The sequence below is a fragment of the Pezoporus flaviventris genome, unplaced genomic scaffold (assembly GCF_033815535.1).
Source record: "Pezoporus flaviventris isolate CSIRO_AGI_PZ_B2104156 unplaced genomic scaffold, CSIRO_AGI_Pfla_v1 ptg000083l, whole genome shotgun sequence".
NCBI classification, from domain to species: Eukaryota; Metazoa; Chordata; class Aves; order Psittaciformes; family Psittacidae; genus Pezoporus; species Pezoporus flaviventris.
The window spans coordinates 68,056-88,941 of record NW_026892631.1 but is presented as its reverse complement, the minus strand read 5'-3'; the positions used below and the strand labels follow the sequence as shown (position 1 = coordinate 88,941).

Genomic DNA, 20,886 nt, shown 5'->3' with positions numbered 1-20,886 from the left:
TCTGAGGCTTGTTTGCAGGACATAAAACTTTAAATGCAACTGAATTTCCTCCAGCAGAATGCAGATGAAATCCCAGTGCTGTGATGGGACTCTCTCCAACGTTTTTGGAGATACTGAGATTTAGTTCAATGAACCCTGATCTGTGGATCTGAAGACAGGATTTTGGAGTTTAGGTGTTTTGAGGGTTTCTTTTTTTTTTTTTTCTGGAAACTTCAGCTGAATATTTGGGGCTTGTAAGATGAGATGCAAAAGTTGCACTTTTGGAAATAATGAAGTGACTTTGGAAGCTCATGCTGGTCAAAGGAACTATGCCCCCTAAATACTGAGGTCAGCATTCTTCAAGGAAGCACTTTTATTCTTTAAGGGCCAGACTCTTAAACCAGCAGCTGCTAGGTTTCAGTGGGTTTTTAAGGTGCTTACTGTCCCATACTCAGAGATAATTACTTAGATCTTTGTCTTTTCATAGATTTAGATATTTGCATTTTCTAGAGCATCTGGCCTTTTGGGTATTTGCTGGAATGCTGCCTGAGATCCTCAGCTGTATTGAACAGATGCAATTGCATGATTTCCTGAAAAAAAAACCCTGACTTTATAATTCATGTGTTTGTGAGTGTAATCTTCTGATTTCTGGAATATATTTGAAACAGTGTAGGCCCTCCTCAGGAATTATTGAGGATGGTATAGCAACCTATAGAGACAGACCTGTTTTTTCAGCTAAGGAAAGGCACCTTTGAACAGCAGCTTGTGGCAGTTAGTGCTGTTCGGCAAAGCAGAGGACTCAGAGTACAGTGTGATTTCCAGCCAAGTGCAGTGTCACTCCCCCACAATTGTGCTTAATGGCGTACTTTAGGTAGCTTCTTTAGGTTAATGGCTTAATGTCTTCCTGGTCTAGGACACATCCTTATTTCCATTTGGCAGGCACAGAATATGTAAAAGAAAGAAAAAAAGTAGGATTGTCCCTTTTCAGAAAGTTTTATGGCTTCCTGCAAGGGTTTATTCTCTGGGAGGACTATCTGGTGCATCAAGACAGCCGCTGTGGGAGGCACAGCATCCCTCTTGCTTGTAAAGCATGCTTCTCACACACCAGTTACTGCAGCCTAGTGAAGGGTCTAGGAAATATCCCAAAATATACCAGGAAAAATATGTTTTAAGTCTTCTATATTGGACTCTCAAGGAGAAAATTAGTCATATTCTGGCTTTGGAGAGAGAAAATAGGTGCAAAGTCATGAAAATTAAGGAAGGATCAACTACATGGAGCGCAGAATATGCCAGCACTCTTGGTCACTTTTCAGAGATGACAAGAATGACACTTGGTTTATCAGCCTGTCTGTGAAATCACTGGTGAGCTCCAGTTTGTGCTTCTTAGGTACTGACAAACAGCCCAGTGACTTCTGCAACTTAAAACAGAGAGAAACTGGTTTTCTGACTGACCAGTTATAGCTAGTCACCCGTTTGTAAGATCCCTCATATCTGGCTCCTTTTCATCATTTCAATTCACCGTTTCTTCTTGTGGCCCTGACAGAAAAATGCACTACAAACTAGTGACATAAAATAAAATGTAGTTCTTTTTTGCACTCCCTGCTTGTTATCCCCTCTTCATCTTTTTTGGAAGAATGTTTTCTCCTGCAAGATTTGTAAGCTCCCTGCTTCCAAGTAAAGGGAGATTCCCATACTACACCTGCATTAGGCTGCTGAGCTTGACCTCAGATTCTGAAAAGTAAAGCAGACAGAACCACATTGTTTCTCTGATATAATGACAATACCCACTCTAAATACCCTTTTGCAGAAGGAGATTCTTCGTTTTTCCTAGTAGAGGATACACAGTAGGGAGAAGGGCCTTTGAAACCATGTGATTTTGTTCATTAAGCCCCACTTCAGGCACTATACTTCTGTTGTGAATACCATCCTAAATTCAGGTGCATAAATGTTGCAAACACCCAACATTAAACAAATATCAAAGAAGAAAACTTGATTTTTTTGTTCATTTAACTCAATATGAATGGATTTGTTGGCTTCCAAAATTACTTGTGAGACTGCTGCAGCGCCACTCTTACAAGGCCCTTCTTGATACATTGTGTTTCTGACATATTCAAAACCATGGCAAGCTATCCTTTAAAAAGACATTAGTGTGTATACCAGGGGAAAATACTCTCCAGGGCTGTGGATGACTTGATATGATTTCCCTGATTGTATCTTTTTATTTATGAGGCATAATTTCTGACTGCTGAAAAGAAAACTGAAATGAGTGATGACTAACTACAGCCAGAGTAATAAATCAGAAGAAGAGAAAGAAGTGGTGATTCTGATCGAATCTATTGAATTAGCTGCTGCCCTTAGCCATTATAGGTATTGGAAATACCTTTTAATATCTGCTTATCTCTCTCATGGGAACTTGGTAACTATCTCATATACCCATAGGAACAAATTATTTAATTTTGTACATTTAGAGTTAAACCTGTTTACATCTTTTATTAATTACTGATGTTATACTATGTTATATGAAATGAGCTTCCTTTAGAATTTGCACATTTTGCTTAAGCCCCAAAGTGTTTGCCTATTGTATTTCACTTTCCCAGAATGGGTTTAGTAGTTTTATTATGAGCATTTGATCAGTGGAGATGAATAGCAATGTTAAGATGCTCAAATTATCTCAGTGCGACAAGCCTGGACCTAAAATCTATCCTCTTATAGGTTTATGTCCTCCCTAAGGATGCTAATAATGTTGAGGAGGGAAAAGTATGAATCTGAGGACAGGCAATCAGAAAGCACACATTTGTTTACTACCTTTTTGTACCTGTGGCCGTGAGTAGACATGATACTTTCTTCCCTTTGCCTTTTTGCTCTGTCCCCCATAGACTGCAACCACTTCTGAAACTTTCTACTTTGCTAATACCTGCCTGACACTGATGTGAATACATTATCCTAATACTGAATGCTAGGTTTCAGTGGACAAGCTTTGTGCTCTGAGCTGTGCTGATGTTGCATAAATAACTCCAAATTACTTGTGCTGCAGGCCAGTCATTTCTGATGAGAAGGAAAACTTGTGAAGGGTGCTTCAACTGATGGCAAGAGGGAACTGCTCTGGTTTCTTCTAATTTTAACCAGCCAAGGTTGTGGTCTCTTCAATTTTCTTGCAGACTGCTGGTTGATCACATCTGAGAGTTGGGTTCTGCATTTCTTAACTTACCCATGTCATATCTTACATACCCCTAAAATGTCTTGCTATCCTGGAAAAGAATTGAACTGTTAAAACTGCATGTAGGGTTAGAAACTGAACAAATCTGAGTCAAGAAATCCAAAGCAAAGTCTCAAAGTAATGCTAGGCCTTTGCATCCTCCATGAAATAACTAAAAAGAAGAGAGTGGTACAGTTTCCTCTGCTACTGTTTGTCTCTCCTGACATGTGCCAAGTAGTGTGCCAAGCATCCTTCTAGCAAAGACCAGCACTGACATAGGTGTGCGCAGCCCATGGGTGCCCTAAGGTCAGAGACCAAAGTCAATACATGACTCCTACACACAGGAGTAAGGACTTACGTGAAAGGCTTTGCTCTGACCTTGAGGTTCCCCAAAACCTATGGCAGTACTTAACTGCCCTACAGCTCTTAGCAGTGCTCAAAGCCAAAGGTAGGTATTGATTGATGAATAAGACAGTCCACCCTTCTGCCTTGCCTTTATTTTGGCAGCTTCTTCATCAGCCCTTTTTCATCATGGCAAGGCCATAGTGCCCACCATCATTTTTCTTCTCCTGGTGGCTTTCCTCTGCTGCAGTGTTGAAGGAGCTGTGGAATCCTATACTTAGCTGTTTCCCTCAGTTCCCATTAGTACCTCTTGCATGAAATAAATACCTTCACATACTATCTCAATTTGATAAAAGAAAATGTCTTTTTTAGTTAAAACATAACTTCGTCAGTGAGAATCTGGGTTTCAAGAGCGTTAAGCATATGAACCTGTGTGGCTCAGGGATGGAGTAAGTCATGTAATAGGCTTCTTCCTGACAGCAGCGTGTACAATACCATAATATGTTTTAATCCATGCCTGCGGGCTGTTGTGCTTCTGTTTCCCCTTGTGGGAGGAGTTTTTGGTCGGCTTTACTAAGCTGGACCAGGCTGGGCTTCCTGTGATGAGGCTGTGGCCATCTTCTCAGCACTCCCTTTCTTACTCCTCATAAGTTTTTCCCCCTCTTCCTGCGCCACTGAACCTTGAGGTTATCCTGTGCTCATTTTGAGAGATGGCTGATTTTCCAGGAGCAGATTCCTGGTTTGTTCCAGGAGCAGAGATCTGTGAAAGCTCATTTGTGATGGAAAAACCTCCAGGCCTAGTTGCCTGTAACTTGGATTCTTCAGTCCTCTGAATATATGGAGAAGTTACCCTCCCATCCTCTCTGGCTCCACTTCAGAGTGCATCCTGGGCCTGGGGCCAGCAGATCAATAAAGCATTTAAATAATAACTGATATAGCTGATTTCAGGACCCTCTTCTGGCTTGCTTGGGACAGTGCAGCCATTAACAGCAGCACATCTTTAGGCAGGGTGCTTAAGCCATGCACCGTGATGTCAGAATTAATGCTTTTGGAGGCAGTATATTCAGAAAGTCAAGTTATAAGAAACTTTTGTTGGCTTTCTTTGGCCTGCGTTTTGCCATTCAATCCATCCCTGAGATGTGTGATTGCTTCTTGTGTGTGCTCTTTTCTTCTTACCTTACAAGCAGGAGGTACAAGCTGCCTATGAAGCTGTTTACATTTCCATATGACTGCAGTTAGATATTGGTTTTGGTGATGATTGTACCACAATTTAGAAGGCATTTCTGTGAACCCAAAAAACTTTTTACAAAAGCCCAAATGTGACATTTCAGTTAACCAGGCAATAGCATTCATCTGTGACCATTTTGTGGTGATTTTTTGAGGGACCATAACTAAACCTCTGATTTTAACAGTTACTCCTCACTGTGGCTTCTGTTGCCATGCTCTCCTATTTCTTCATGCAAAGAAAGGGCTAAACATCAGTATTTCCATTTGCAGTCAGTTCTGGGCCATTTACTGCTCTGTCTCCAAACACTGACCAGGATTTACTTAGATGGCAGTTCTCAAAGGGAAGTATTTTTATACCCATACATTCTTTTACAGATGGTTGAGCAGAAGCAGAAGGAGTTGAGGTAATCCAGCTTAGGCCAACGTAAATACAGAGTTTAGATGCTCAGAATTTGCCTTTCTGTCAAGCCCACACACATGCAGCCATGACCTTGGTCTTTTTTCAGGAGAGATAGGCAGGTGGCGCCTGGGGAAGGGCCACAGCCTCAGCTCACCCCTACATCCCTAAGGAAGGGCAGGGCTGGGAAACCACGTCTGCTCCCGCTTCTTGTACTCTTCCCAGTCAACATTGATTTCCTTGTGTTCATGTGGAACAGCCCCAGAGGGAGCACCAGGAGCACCCCAAGTACAAGAATGAGTCATTCCATGCCCACTTGGGCATTCCCACTCTGGAGGGTGGCAGGCTTGACTACCTCCACTGGAACGTGTGATTGAACCTACATTACCTGCCTCCTGGAGGAGTCATTTAATCACTTATGGAGGAGGATAAGCATCCCCTTTTCCTGTGTTCAAATACAGTGTTTTGAAAGACAGAGCCCTTGTTTGCTGAAATAAGGCTTATTTTCTGTAAGATAAAGTATAAGCACTGGTGATAGGAGAGGAATTCATGGGGGAACGGTTGGATATCTCCATCCAACCCCCAGTGAGGCATCTGCTTCCTGAGTGAGTTGCATCTCTCTCCCCTCCAAATTTCTTAGGGGGCCCCATTCTGAGGCCGAATTCCCGTGCTACACCAGAAGCCTTTGTTGTAAGCCATTGCCTTCGGTTTTGCTGTGGACATCTTACTTGCAGCTCAGGTCCAACACTGTTACACTCCATGCTCATTAAGGTCTAGATATAACTAACTGGAGCATTGGAGCTCAGGTCAGTGCTGAGTCAATGCCAGAGCTGCTTCCATATGTAGCTTATTCTTTCCACAAAGAAATATGCCCCTTGAAATGAATGGCTGTGGGTATATCTTTGTAGCAGCTGCAACTGAACTGAGGTAGAAGGTTTGACCTGCTGCAGTAAAATGAACAGAGTTTGTCTTTATGAAAAGTTCACAAGGTAGATATATTACTGATTTCACTGAAAATTAAAATCTTTTGCCCTCGCAGGGCATCATCTATATTTAAGTAGTGTTTCACTGGATGGTGCTGCTGGAATCAGGCAGGAACTTTGGGTTTGTAATTGGCAGAACCACAGTATTAAAAGGCACTGTGGTGCTTTTTGGCCTTTTTGCTTCCCCAGGCTCCCTGTGAAGCTTCCTGTGGTCTTGGAACTTTACACTGCAAGTTGGAAGGACTCCATGGACAGTTTTGAAGTTCTTTTATTTCTAAACCTCCTGTTTTTTGTTAAGGCATAGTCCCAAGACCTCTGCCCAGAGTAAATCACATAAGAATGTGTTTTACTGTAGTTAGTTCTGCTCAACATGAAAGCTTACTAAGGAATACTTATACTAAAAATCACTCAGACAGTCCTCTTGTATTGCCATTTAGATCTATCATTCTGATTGATCACTATGTGGTTGGCTAATATTGAGCCTAATTTAACCCTATATACTCATGCATCCATCTATTCTGTCCATTGTACCTGACATCCTACAAATTACTTACTCATGCAAATAGCGACCTAAGGCAACCTTTTATGATATTCGTGTTTAATTATACAAATGCTTTTTGATAAATAAGATTATACATCCTTCCATATGTTTACTCACTCCTTGATGAAAGCAAAATTTAATTTTCATGCAGATTTGTTGGAGAGTGTGTTTAATAAGTGCTGAGTGTTATGTAGTCTGCAGATCACTCTGGTTTTGGGTAGCTGACAAAATCAGTAGGCATAGTTCATACAGACATACAGGGTTTAATCAGGCCTTATTCAAGCTGCTCAATTTTGAACTCTTGGAACTGAAGCTGTTGCCTTTGTGCTCATGCAATAAGCAAATGTTGTAAAAGTAAATCAGAGGTGCTGATTTAAGTATACATTTCAGTGGGCTTTATTTATATTGCAGGTTACTGAAAATGTTGCCAGGTGACTGATACTTTAATGATTGTAAGAGAGGGATGTTCCTGTAAAACTTTCCAGTTTTAAAGAGTAACCGGAGTTTGGCTTGTGTGACTCAGTCGAGGTGGAGATAACTTAAGTGTCACACAATGTCAGGCTGAATTCACTAGGGTTGCTTGCATACATGAAGAAAGTGTTTAGAAGGGAGAAATAGGCAGGACTGGATATCAGTATTTTTGTTCAGATGTCCTTCTTTGAAAACACTTGTGCTGTCGATCACAGCTTCTCAAGGAGTCCTGTACGCATGGTGGCAACATGGAGATCAGGTATGAAGACACATGAGCGCACACTGTCTGAGACATGAAATCTGCTTCTTTTCCCTAAACGTAGCAGTGGCAAATGTTCTGCTCTTCTGTTAGAGAGTCACTGGGTCAACACTGGTGCTGGGTGGCAGTCAAGGGACGTTCTGTATAGGAGTCATTGCGCTGTGTCTTTTTCATCATTGGCAGCATCCTTGACTAACCATGGATGTTTTGTAGGCTTAAGTGCTTAACAGTGTCTCTGGTTGTGTGTCCCAAAGGTCTGGGCAGTGAACTCAGCAGGACGGACACCCAGCGGCTGGTCCCGCTGCCGCACGGGCCCTGCACCTCCAGAGGGTCTGGGAGCTCCCGTCTTTGACACAGTGGCATCCACAGTGGCTGTGGTGAACATCAGGCCCCCTCTCAAGCCAAATGGGGTTGTCAGTATCTATAGGCTGTTTTCTAATAATACCAGAGGGACTGATGTGGTGGTGAGTATTGTTAACGCCGCTTCTCTTCTTCCATCTGAGCTTGTATTTTCTAGCTTTGACAATTTTGTCCTCAAAAGCTGCTGCTGTTGATTACAGTCTGTCTTCCTCTCATTAATGCTCTGCAATGCTCTTGTCTGGCTAAAGTACCACCAGTGCTTTCATTAATCTAAACTTGCTTCTCAAGGAACTAACCTCACCATTAAATGCTTCTGACATGGTAATGTGCTGTGACAGTGTGATGGAAATCAGAATTATTTTTCAGGGGTACTGTCCAAAGGAAATACTTCCAAGACAGGTCCCACCAGTCTAAATGGTGCAGGTGGTAACTGCAGGATTAGAAAATGATTGTGTGCTTTGGATTTGAAGTTGAGAAGAAAGTGCTGTACATGAGCTTCCCTTAAAATTGTTCTTGTTGAGAAGTATTTCATAGTAAAGCACTGAAGAATAGTGCAAGTAGCCAAGCAACTTTTTCTATGTTTGGTGTCTCAGCCTAGACACTATTAGGTGTCCAGAAATGACAGTCTTAGCTTAGGAAACCTGCAGGGCTTCATTAGAATTATAAAATAGGGAGATGTGGGGAAAGGTTAGGACTGTGGAAGGTGCCCGGAACAGTTACCACCAAATCAGTTCAAAATACTTACTTGAATACTTTTTTTACATAACACTGTTTTGTAAAAGTAGGCAAACATTTGTATAGAATTGTTTCCCTTATCCCACCCAGCTCAGCTTGGAAGTGCTAGGGACTCCTTACCATGTGATCAGTGCTGTCTGTGAGCTTAAGCTGCCTACCAATTGAACGTTATGCATTCATTCCACCCAATGCAATTGGCTGTGTCTGATTCAGCCAGTTCACCTGGTTGGTGCCTCCATTTCCATCCCTTCCAAGCTGCCATGCTGCTGGCTTGGCTCTGGCTTTGTGCCAGAGTGCTTCCCTTTGCTTGCTTGACTCTTTCCTTCCTATTTTTTGCTGCACTCTGCTAAATCCCATGCTGCCAAATGGGAGCAGATGTTGCCCCTCACTGGTGTTTTCTACATCCTTTTATTTCTTTGGCTTAAGGAACTATACTTGCAAATGATCCCAGCAGTGATGTGAAGTGGCAGCTCTTGTGAGCAGTTTCAGAGTGAGGGCACCATTTCCTTTGCCAGAAGTGCCAGGTCTCCCTTGTTGGGTGTAGGAGAGTTTCCTAACAAACAGGCTTGCCCAGCACCATGGACATTTGAATGCACAGTAGCATTATTTTGGCCCTCAACTTAGATGTACCTATCAGAAAGCACATTCTCTTGTCTGTGAGTAAATTGATGCACTGGGCACATTCATGTCACTCTGCCCAATCCTGTACTGATGCTGAGGAAGCTCGTGAGATATGGACGAGTATTTGCTAGCACATTTATCACGGAGCTGTTTTATACATTAAGTTCTTTTTTGCTTCAATACCACATATCCCAAATTTTCTCCTTAAAGTTTCTGTTTCTCTGTTCCTGTGAATGATATTTGAAAGCTGACATACAGTCATCACAGCTCAACTCAAGAAATCTGTGAGGCCGCTGATGGCATGGTCTTTCCCTTAGAACAGTGCCCTTTAACTTCATAACGGGAGAAAAATGAATGCAGAGTTCCCAGTACACAACAGCTGCATTAATGTCAGACTTAAAGGACATGCAGAACCTCGTGCCCATCTTCTTCTGGAGTTAATTCACCTCCATAACTCTTTATTTAGTACTTGTGGTGCTTGAAGAGTGACAAGTCCCCTCTTCATTTTACAGCTGTCAGAAGGGACTGCCACCCAGCAAACAATACATGGGTTAAAGCCTTTTACCACCTACTCCATTGGTGTGGAGGCCTGCACGTGTTTCAATTGTTGCAGCAAAGGGCCCATGGCCCAAATCACAACACAGCCGGCTCCACCCTCAGAACAGCCTCCACCACAGATCCGCACCGTGTCCTCCAGGAATGCCTCTTTCCAGTGGAGTGCACCTCAGTCACCCAATGGCATTGTCACCAGGTAGGAGACAAACCCACCCAGCCAAGCTTAGCACATCAGCTAGAGGTGGTGGCAAAACAATCTGAGCTGGAATTGCCATGTAGCCATGCTCCTCCTTCTCCGTGTTGGCGGTGGTATTGCCTGTGGCCTGAATACTGTCTAGGAGGTGTTTGCTATTGTCCTGAGCAGGATATTGGGTGAGGATGAAGGTGAAGAGGATGAGCTGTTGTGAGCGGAGGTAATAGTCTGCAGTTGCAGAGCCAAAATGTTGTGAGAAAAACTGGCAGCAAAGAGGCATCTGCATCCTGTAGTGACTTAGGCACTGATTTGCTGAAGTGAGCAGCAAGGCAACTGCCATCAGGTTTTCAGTGTGCATATGACTTGCTTACAACCATGATTGCTCAGAGATATCTTACAGCTGGGGCCAAAATCTCCAAGAGAAAAACTAGAATCTCTTCTCCAGTAGCCAGACACAGAATCATAGAATCATAGAATAGTTGGCATCATCCTAATGGATGAAATGTATTATTGGTTGTCATTTATTTAGGCTCTTCGTTAATCAAAATCTCAACTTTCTTCACAGCTATGAGCTCCATGTGTATATGGCTTGTCCCTTGAACCTACAGCCAGCAGTGAAGGCTTGCAGTCCTGGCCCAACTGAGGTGAAGTATACAGGGAAAGGACAGAGTGCCAACGTGTCCAACCTGGAGCCTTACACAACTTACAACCTGCGAGTCGTGTCTTACAACTCTGTTGGCAGCAGCGCCTCAGAATGGATTGGTTTCACTACAGAAAAGGAGCGTGAGTATGAAAAATGGTTCACTGAGAAGTGCCCGCTTCTGATGCATGGGGCTGCATAGCACCAAAATACAGCCTGACTCCTGACCCTAACTCCTCCGCTCCTCTGAAAGATGATGTCCCAGAAACCTGTTCTTCTGTGTCCCTGGGCACTGTGCCTCTGCTGCATATTCGTTGAAATTCTGCTCTGAGCTTGATTGCTCATTCCTTCAAAAACACTTCTTTACTCATCATCTGATGTCACGTCCTCTATCTCGGGAGACTGGAATCCTTTTCTTTTACTGAAAATGGGCAGAAAAGCTGCAGAACAAAAAAAAACGTTCAAGTATTACCAGAAGGGTGATAACATGGTGGTAGATACACTACCATAAATAATCCCTGGGAAAAGGGGAGATGAAAAAGACTTGGTGATTCTTCTTAGGAACAATCTTCCTGTCCTAATTCATGCTACGCTTCTGCCAGGGCTCCTTGGATGTCATCTGAATTTTTGGATCCTTGTTGACACTGAACTAAGAATTCATTGCTATCATCTATATGACCACAACAGGCAGTACTTTAAGACCATGTGGTGGTTTGCATGGAAATTAAACATGCAGGACCTGTGCCTAGAGGCAGAATAGATTTTGCCATTAGAACTGAATCTGTAGTAATATCTGCTACATTGATAGCTGAAAATTTCAGTTGAGGCAGCCCCAGATTTTCTTTAATATCACCACAGAAAGAAAAAAAAGTCCTTATCTCTAAAACTGTGTTTTATTAAACTGCATGTCAATGGACTTTTAAATGGAGCAAATTCATAAGGAACTGCTGAGACATAAAGGGTTTGAAAGCCATTTTTAAACCCCTACCCACTGGGTCCACAGCCCTCCTTTCAATTTTGCTTTTCTTGCCTTGCTGACCTCTTCACACCAGGCCTCCTGAGTCACTCTGAATGTCTACTTCCTCATGCCTGGAAGGCTTTCTTTAGTGACAGTGGGCAGTTAGCAGCAAAGTGCAGCTTTCTTATGAGCAATCCAGCACATACTGGGCACAAAGCCACAAGAAAGGACCACGGCAAATGTAAATGAAGCCTTTTGTTAACAAGCTGTTGAGTCCAACTCTGATGAACTCTTCCTCCCTGTAGTGAGTTCTGGGTTTCTATACTCTCTGCCTGCCATCTGCCCTTGTTTTTCTGGAACCCCATGGTTTCATGTATGTACATGTGTTAAAGACTACCATGGGTAATTTTTTGGAGCTTACAAAAAGAGTCACAGAATGGTTTGGGTTGGAAGGGACCTTAAAGCTCATGCAGTTCCAACCCCCTGCCATGGGCAGGGACACCTTCCACTAGACCAGGATGCTCCAAGCCCCATTCAAGGTGCCAGGGATGGAGTATCTACCACTTCTTTGGGCAGCCTGATCCATCACCTTACCTCTCTCATAGTAAAGAACTTCCTTGTATCTAACCTGAACTTCACCTATTTCAGTTTGAACCCATCACCCCTTGTCCTATCACTACAGTCCCTGATGAAGAGTCTTCTCCAGCATCCTTTCCTTAACAGTTCAGTTCCCACAGCCCTGCATACTGCAGCTGAGCTCACAAAACCTCCTGTGTCTCCCTATCCCACACCTTTAGCTAGAATTTAATGTATTCAGTTTTGGTGTCTGTACCACATGCACAAATGAAAAGGAAGTTCTAAGTCTTTAATTTAAGAATATATTTCTGCTTTCTCAGTGGAGAGTCTGGCATGCTACAGCAGCTTTCTCTTTTCTCCTTGTATCTTTTCTACTCATACATGTGTACTTGAGAGAGAGGGAGCGACAGAGAGCTTGTATCATGCAGCATCTCCTCTGTGCTAACTCAGTCGTGCCTGTTGGCTAGAAATGAACTTTTTTCCTTCCTTTGCAGCACCTCGGTACATGGCTCCATTCTCTATTGTCAGCAATTTATCCACCATCCACATAGACTGGAGCCGCACTTTCGTACTGAATGGCCGCCTGAAGGAGTACGCTTTGGTTGAGAGCGGGCAGCGCATCTACAGTGGCTTTGACACGGAGCTGTATTTACCAAGGACGTCTGACAAAAGTCAGGTTCAATTTCCTGCAGCTTCCTCCCTGTGAAAGGCCATTGAGCTGAATTAATAGTATTGTATGCTGAACTTAACTTAAAGAAAAACCTTCCATAAGCCATCCCAAGCTTAAGAGCACAGGAGTGTTCTACACACACTCTGAAGTGCATCTAAGCAGACGCTTGAAACAAAAAGCCTTGGAGCTAAGCTTCCTCTTAAATATTGTACCTCCCCCTCTACTTGACCCTGGTGAGACCACATCTGGAGCACTATGTCCAGTGCTGGGTTCCTCAGTACAAGAGAGACAAGGAGCTGCTGCAGAGAGTCCAGCAAAGGTCACAGAGATGCTCAGGGGTCTGGAGCATCTCTCTTAGGAGAGATTGTGGGAGCTGGGCCTGTTTAGTCTAGAGAACAACAGACTGAGAAGGGATCTCATCAATGCAGATCAGTATCTCAAAGGCAGGTGCCAGGAGGATGGTGCCAGACTCTTTTCAGTGATGCCCAGCAACAGGATGAGGAGCAATGGCCATAAACTAAAACGAAGAAGTTGCACCTCAGCATGGGGAAGAGCTTTACATTGAGAGTGGTGGAGCCCTAGGACAGGCTGCCCAGGGGGTTTGTGGAGTCTGCCTCTCTGGAGGCATCCCAAACCCACCATGGACATGTTTCTGTGTGACCTGCCCTCTTGACAGGGTGTTGGATTGGATAATCTCCAGAGGTCCCTTCCAACCCTAATGATTCTGTGATTCTGTAACTGTGTGACACTGCTCTGGCTCATTGCGAGGGTCAAGCTTGTCCAAATCCTGGAGATGTGTTGGAATTCCACCCTTCAGGACCACACTCTGGAAAATGCATGGAAATCTTCAGCTTCAGAAAAGACTGAAGCCTGAATTTCCATTTGAATAAAATTAAGTCAGTAGCTTTTGGAATCAGGCATGTTTTGAAATGCAGTTTGTCTCTGGGCATTTGCAGTCTTTCTTTAAGATACAAGGAAATTGTCAACAGAGGAAAAACAAATAGGAAATGTTTTCTGTCTTAAAGCATTGGGTTTTTTGTATGTCAAAGGATTTTGAAATGTATTTTTTACCTTCCCAATTGCTGCAATGATGCTAATACTTATTTTTTACTCAAAGGTTCTTAACATAAAATGTTCTATCAATCAGCCATGAATGGAGTATGAGGGATTTAGGGCAAAACAATGAATGAATTGAAAGTTACCAGTTGCATGTCATTGGAAGAGGGAGGTTTGGATGGTGGAAGAGGAACAACGTCATAGTGGTTACTCCCTATGGTTTGCCATGGTTCATAGTTTAGAAGTTCAATACACACATACAAGGGATGATGAGACCCTGATCAGGCCTGATCCTCATTTTCTGACCTTTTTGTTCAGCCTTGTTGTTCCAAGTGACCTGCATCACTGATGAAGGGAGCGCCATGACACCAGTCATCAAGTACAGTGCAGGAGATGGAGCTGGTAAATATGTGAAGAAATCATCCCCCACCTATTCATTGTATGTCTTTGTGGTACAAAGTCAGTATGTAGGGCATGCCAGGCAGGATGGCACCTCATCACAGGATCAGGGGATTCCTTAGTGCCTTACATTATGAGTGATGTAGGTAATGTGCTTTTTTTGCCATGGATGTATTTCTGTTCCTTTACATCATGAACAGCTTCAGATCCTCACTCCACATATGTAATATTTTCCTGCTATTTTTACATCAATATATATCTTCAAAATGAAGTGCTGAATAGAATCTGCTTTCTTACAGGTTTTATTTCCCAATTAAGTTTATCTTGCATTCTAATCTTGTCCTCCAACTTTCTTCCTCAGTTTGACAAGGAAAATACATATTCTCTCTCCTCCCTGCATCCCACCTGCCCCATCAAGAAGCATCTTGCCTGCTTCTTTCATATGACCAACCTCCAGGCTCTGGAATTTCATCTGAGATGTGTTCTCCTAACCAGTTATATTGTCAGGACCCAGTTTATAACACTTGCTCTTTACCGTCTGCCCATGAGGCCTTTGCCTGTTTCGTGGAAACAAGGGAATATGGTGTGGTGACATGTCAGTCATTTGTTGTCCATTGAGTAGTTGACACCTAATGGTAAAAAGTTTCAGGTTTTTTAACTCCTTAGTTTTCTGGGAAGCAAAGCTAAGCTCTAACCATTTCTAACTAACTGACATACTGGTTTTAATTAATTTATCTTTTGAGTTTCATCATCTTCAGCTTCTTCAAATAGATGGGTCTTGTCTTTGCAATTATTCTTTACACTGCATTTCCCTCATATACCTTTCATGTTCTCACTCCATCCTCCTACAGAATTTCAGCAAGCTGCTGTAAAGGCATTATAAAATGTTGCCCATTGCTCTACATCCATCATATTCCTTTGGTTTTTATTGCTGCTTGTACCCAGAGTCTACCACAAACTCAATTAGCACCACAGGCAACCTGCGGAGGAGGCTTTGCAAGCGACGGTGATGGAAATCTCTTAGCAAAGAGTCTGGATACACATGTGGGATTACAGACAACCAGGAAATCCTGTCACTGAGATTTCTTATGCTTGTATGTGAGCAAAGCCAACAAAGGGGCTATTTTTTCTCTAACAGGTGGGGGAAGGAGGAATAAAGTGTTTCAGGTTGTTTGTATTAATTCATTACTCATTTCAGTTAAGTCCTCCTCCCTCTCTCTTTTTGAAAGGCCTTCCACTACACAGTGCTGGAGAGAATGTCCTCTTGTCTGTACCACTCTGAAATCACCAAATCTGTTTCCACTCTTCAAGGTTACTTGGAGAGCCCTTTTTTTCCCCTCACAATTCACCCTCACCACCTCCTTTCTCCAGAGTTGCTGATGCAGTGGTGATTTCCAGCCTAAGCAGCAATACCAGAACTTTAAGTAGGGTCTCTTGAGGGTAGTCAGCTTTTTATTATAGGCCGCTAGCATATTGAACCATTATGCCACCTTGAATATAAGTGCAAGAAAGCACGTGACGACAAAATCACTTAAACTTCTGCCTAATTTATTAGCAAGGAAAGGGATAGCATATTGTTAAATGCTTTCTGAAATAACATTCTCTTTCTCCCCTAATCCCTCTTTCTTTTTACAGGCCTGATCTTGACAACACCTGGAGAGAAGGACAAAACCGAGTCCAAACGTGCGAAGTTCTACAACGAGCTGTGGTTTGCAGTGCTGATGGTAGTTCTAGGTTTGATCCTCTTGGCTATTCTCCTCTCCTTAATTCTTCAAAGGAAAGTCCACAAGCAGCCCCATGCACGAGACAGGCCTCCCTTAGTTCCACTCCAGAAAAGAACATCACCAATGAGTGTGTATTCATCAGGTGAAAACCACCCGGTACGTTTGGTAAATGCAATGTTGAGTATACAGTATTGTGATATACTTTCATCTGCCATCCCCAAAAAACACACACAGAGCATTTCTTCCTCCTTCCCCTGCTTTGTCGCACTCTTGGTTACCAAGTGAAAGCTGCTCAGTGTAGGAAATGTGTGTACCTATGCGTGCATAGAAAGCCAGCCTACAGGTCAAAAAAGAAGCCTTATGGTGCCTGGTCTGCAGATCCTGAAATGCTTCTGATGCCTAAGACAAACTTTGGATCTGGAGTCACAGAGATGCAAAGCCAGCGATGCCACCTTATGTTAGCTGACATCTGCAATAGAGCTCAAAAAGCCTTGGCATACTGTGAGGAGGTAGGTGATAAATGTGGTTTTCAGTGGAACCTTTCATGTATCCCCAACTAACCAGCATCAATCTGACAGTCTTTGTCAGATACCCATGAAATGTGCTAAGGACCCTCTCTAAATGTGTGAGTCCACCAGAGAGGTGGGAGGAGGACTGTAATAAAGAGGAAGGATTTGTATCATTTTTATTAAGACAAGTTATAGTTCAGTAAAAAAGGGGATAAAGAACATGTTCCACCATGTAGCAGAGTAGCAGTGCTATCCTACCAAACAGGAATATGGCAATTGTTACAAGGCTCAGAGTGGGAGCAGCACTGCTTTCTATTTCCATTGCTTCTTCCCAGGCACAGCCTGTGAGATGATTTTTCTTGTCACTTCTCAGCTTCTCTCTTCTGTGAGCGCCATCAAGCAGGGTAGTGACTCCTGCATTCTTCACACATTCTGTTCCTTTTTGTCTCAGTGACAAGAAGCTGCATCCGTGCCTCAATGACGGAGCTCTTGGAAACAATGGAATTTCCAGTGTGCCCCTTGTCCTGGCAAAGGCTAAGAGCTTAAGAAACTTCTTGTTTGGTCTCATGGTTTTGATTCCTTTTCCTCTACTGTCTGTCACGCTGTGTTGTTCCCCTTGACTTCAAAATGCTTTTGCTGTTGGTATGCCTGCACAATTACTTTCCATGTTTCTGCCTCTTCCTTTTTTTTTTTTTTTTTCCAGAAGCTCATGGACTTAATAGAATGGACTTAATAGATTCTACAGTACATCAATTGGAGGATTTAATCTGAGAAGTTAGGATAGAGTTCCTGTTAAGTGGCAAAATGACTTGAGTTCTGTTCTGTCAGTGGCATGCAGCAAGCAGTGCTGGCTGTCCATGCGGCTCTTGATGCCCCAGTGAACATTACATAGTGCCTCATCTTTGCCAGTTCCCGTATTCCTCCCCATCCTGCTACCTTGCTCCCCTTCACAAAGCTGCAGCTACTTCACACCCTCTGTAAAGAACAGAGTGCACCTGCACAGCACCTTGCCCTGCCCTAATGCTTTTCCTTCCTCTGTTTAATCTCAGTTTGAGACCATTGCCAACACATCTGATTCATCAAGCAGTGTCACTCTCAAGAGTTACACAATGCACTTTGAGGTAGAGTCATTAGCTTGCAGAGCTGCAAGGTGTGTGATGTCCTGGATGACATAAAGAGCATGCACAAAGGCATCTGACACTGCATGTGTCTCCTGGTGGGTGAAACTAGTCACGATGCCTGAAAGGAAGAAGTCTGCTAACATACCTTGCTGTGTCTTCTAACTGTGCATGTTTTTTGAAGCATGGGGCTCTCTGTTCTCTTCTACTCTTGCCTTCGTTCTGTTCAGATGAAGTGTTTGAGACCGTGCTGTATTGTTTTTGATATATCAGCTTGTATTTTCCTCCTAGGGACTGGCTGATACAAAAATTCCAGGAGCTGGTGGTTCTCCCAGCAACCACAGCATCCACATTGCATCAGGGGCAAGGAGACGAAGCCAGAGCCAGCTCAATCGCACCTATTCCCAAGCCTCCCTGCACCGTAGTGTCAGCCAGCTACTCAGCCTCTATGACAAGAAGTCTTTTGCTGAAGATCCACCTTGGGATGCCATTATTCACAATCATCACACTACCAGTCGGGGCTTGGTAAGGAAAAGGACTCCTGTTTCCTCTGTGGTGCTGTTGTGCATAGTGATGTGCCTGTTTCACTGGAATCCTGAAAACGTCTAAATATCAAAAGCTGCTGGAGATACAGCCAGAAGGACATGGTCAGACATTACATCCCCAAAATGCTTCCTGCCTCACTGTTCTCTTCTGGAGCCACAGGTGCTCTTAAATGATGTGAGGGGGCCACATGCATCTGTCTACTGTTTCCACTGAATTGGTAACATCATGGCTACCAGGGATATGCACCTTGAAGAATTCCTATTTGGTTAACTCACAGGCTTTTCTCTCCCTGCATTTCAGTAAATGCATATGTGTGAGGAGGGATGCCTTAGCATCCTCCACACATCCTGTGCCAAAAGCAGGCGCTTCCTGTGCCAGCAGCAGAAGCTTCTAGTTCTAGGTTCCTTGAGCTATGACCTTGGACTCAATTGCTGACAAGACCTGCTTTGTCCTCTGCTCCGTCACAATGCAGACACTGTGTGAATGCTAAGATCTTTTGGCATTCATGACAAACGACTTAAGACTCTGCCTATAGGGGACTAGGAGGAGGTTGAGTGGCAGAGTATCTGTCCTTTAATATAGGAGAGGACAGGATTGGCCAGTGTCACTAGCATGGACCTGAACACACAGATACTATGAGTTATGATTCTCAAGGACAGCAGCAACCTCCCTTCCTCTTTGTCAGCAAGAAAAAAAGGCTTTTTAACTTCTATCCTCCTTGGCTTCCACCTTTCCCTGAGCAAAGGTGTGGGAAGGAGCTCAGGGCCAGACACATTTGTTCCCAGAAAGAGCTGCTTAAGGCTCCTAAAAGAGGGACATGTGAGGTAGTAAAAAGTTACAAGGAGTAAGCAGTGATCAAGTGGATCTTGTCAAAAATACAGAGTGAACTGCACAGTCTGCACAAAATCCAGTGAGCTTCCCTGGTCTTTTACCTACAGTACACCAAGGAGCTAGAAGGGCTGGAATATCCAGGCATGCCACAGTACAGGGGTGGTGGTACCAAGGAAGCTGATAAGGCTTAAGTAAGAATATAGCAATACTTAGCTCTAGGTAAACCCCTGAGTACAGATTAACCTTCAGCTGCACTCTGCATCTCATGGACTGCCTTATTCAGTGGTATGACTCAGCCTAGAGTCATTTTCTGAGCTACCAGTCACATCCTCATGATCTAATTCCTTGGAATTAACAGCCCATCCAGGGTGTAGCTCTATAGGAGCTCCATAGCCAAAGGAACAGCTTCCTGATGCTGAGAAACTCTTGCTCTACCTGCTTATCTTGTGCTAACACCATGATTTGGTTTAGTTTGCAAATACACATGCTGCAATGCTTTCACTCACTTCTCCCCTTTAAGACATTCAGTAGCTTAGGACTGTCAGCAAGTTTTGTTCACCCCTTTGCCCACCTTGCAAATGAATATATTGAATGGCTGAAGTGGCCTAGGACACGTATCTGCAGTAACACTGCTGGCAACCATCTCTTTATGCTATGGAAACAGTTTCTTCCAACTTTTTGCTTCCAACTCTTTCCCTGGCTCAAAGCATTAGCATGAGTGCAGTTGGAAGAAGCTCAGGCCCTCCTTTAGAAGCTTGAAGAACAAAATCTTACCTAAATCACAGGAGATGTGGCTGTTATACAAGACATCAAATGGAAAGATGAAAAGAAAAATACGTATCTACAAGTTCCCATCACACTACAACAAACACTATTTACCATTTATCATCTGATCCATGCAGTAATTGATTTTTTAACTTACTGCTTACTATGAAAAACCTAGCTGGTTTGGATTCAGGTGCCTGAATGCTGTAGGTTCTTACCTCATGCCAGGAGGAATGGCAAAACATTGAAAGGTAGAAATGCACTTATTTATCTGACTTTCAGAAGCGTTTTTTAGGGGATGAGAAGAAAGAAATGAAGGAATCTCCTTTAGTTTGGCTTACATACCTCTTCTTTTCTCCCTCCTAACAGTATGTAGATGAAGAAGATCTTGTCAATGTCATCAAAGGCTTCAGCACAGTCACCAAGGAGCACACCACATTCACCGACACCCACCTCTGAAGAACACAGCCACCTTCTTTAGAAAATGGAAAGTGGGTAACTTGCCAAAAGCAGCCTGCATGGCCTTCGGGGAGGGGATAGGACTGCTGTTTCCCCACCCTGTGCCCACTATGGGAATAAGTAGAACTATTTGTTGAGAGGGTGTGAGAAGTGGGGTAAGTTGGTCTTTTTATTTCCACCATGTTTTTAAATGTATAGTAAAAACTGTGTGTTAGCACAGACACCTCATACATGTAAAAGAACAGCTTCAACATCCCTAAGTCACACAGTGGTAGAAGGCTGCGAACATGAGGCTCTTACCTTTGTCTCTCACCCAACTTTCACAGTTGAGGAAGGCTGTGGGGGTACCATGATTGGTATAAGGAAGTCTTTTACCATTCCAAAACCCAAAAGGGGCCTTCATGGCAGGATAGCCATGGCTCTTCCTGGCCTGACAAAGCTGTACCACAAAATTGTGTTCATGCACAGGTGAATAAACAGCAAATAAAGGAATTCGTATGGAGTTGCTTTTATGTTCTCTCCCTTGCCCTTCCCCAGCCTCTCAGCTAAAAGTTAAAAAAAGCCACTCATTCATGCTTAAATCTAAGCATGCTTTTGCCAGAGATGGAAATCCTCCTAACCCACCCTCTATTCAACACTTGCTATCACAGCCTTCCCTTTTGCTTACGTATTACTTATTTACATGCAATAAAATTTGTTCACCACCCCCAGTAAACCAGAAGCAAACAGCAAGCAGCCAGTGCAAGACTGATAGGAAATAGCATGTCAAGGCACTT

General features: G+C 43.3%; 1 protein-coding gene across 4 annotated transcripts in view; it reads left to right on the top strand.

Annotated features, from left to right (window-relative positions):
* Window positions 1-20,835, top strand: part of USH2A (usherin) — a 372,149-nt gene extending 351,314 nt beyond the window's left edge. Inside the window, exons 65-73 of one of the 4 annotated variants that reach the window (XM_061475268.1) lie at window positions 7,650-7,859; window positions 9,624-9,862; window positions 10,425-10,642; window positions 12,528-12,704; window positions 14,078-14,161; window positions 15,794-16,038; window positions 17,441-17,512; window positions 17,801-18,034; window positions 20,021-20,835. In XM_061475268.1, coding sequence (XP_061331252.1) covers window positions 7,650-7,859; window positions 9,624-9,862; window positions 10,425-10,642; window positions 12,528-12,704; window positions 14,078-14,161; window positions 15,794-16,038; window positions 17,441-17,512; window positions 17,801-18,034; window positions 20,021-20,110 — 1,569 coding nt within the window. In that variant the 3' untranslated portion in view covers window positions 20,111-20,835. Of the gene's footprint in view, window positions 1-7,649; window positions 7,860-9,623; window positions 9,863-10,424; window positions 10,643-12,527; window positions 12,705-14,077; window positions 14,162-15,793; window positions 16,039-17,094; window positions 17,583-17,800; window positions 18,035-20,020 lie in introns of those variants that run through there. The other 3 variants (XR_009747198.1, XM_061475270.1, XM_061475269.1) reach the window with 3 other exon arrangements.
* The last annotated feature ends 51 nt before the right edge of the window (window positions 20,836-20,886 follow it).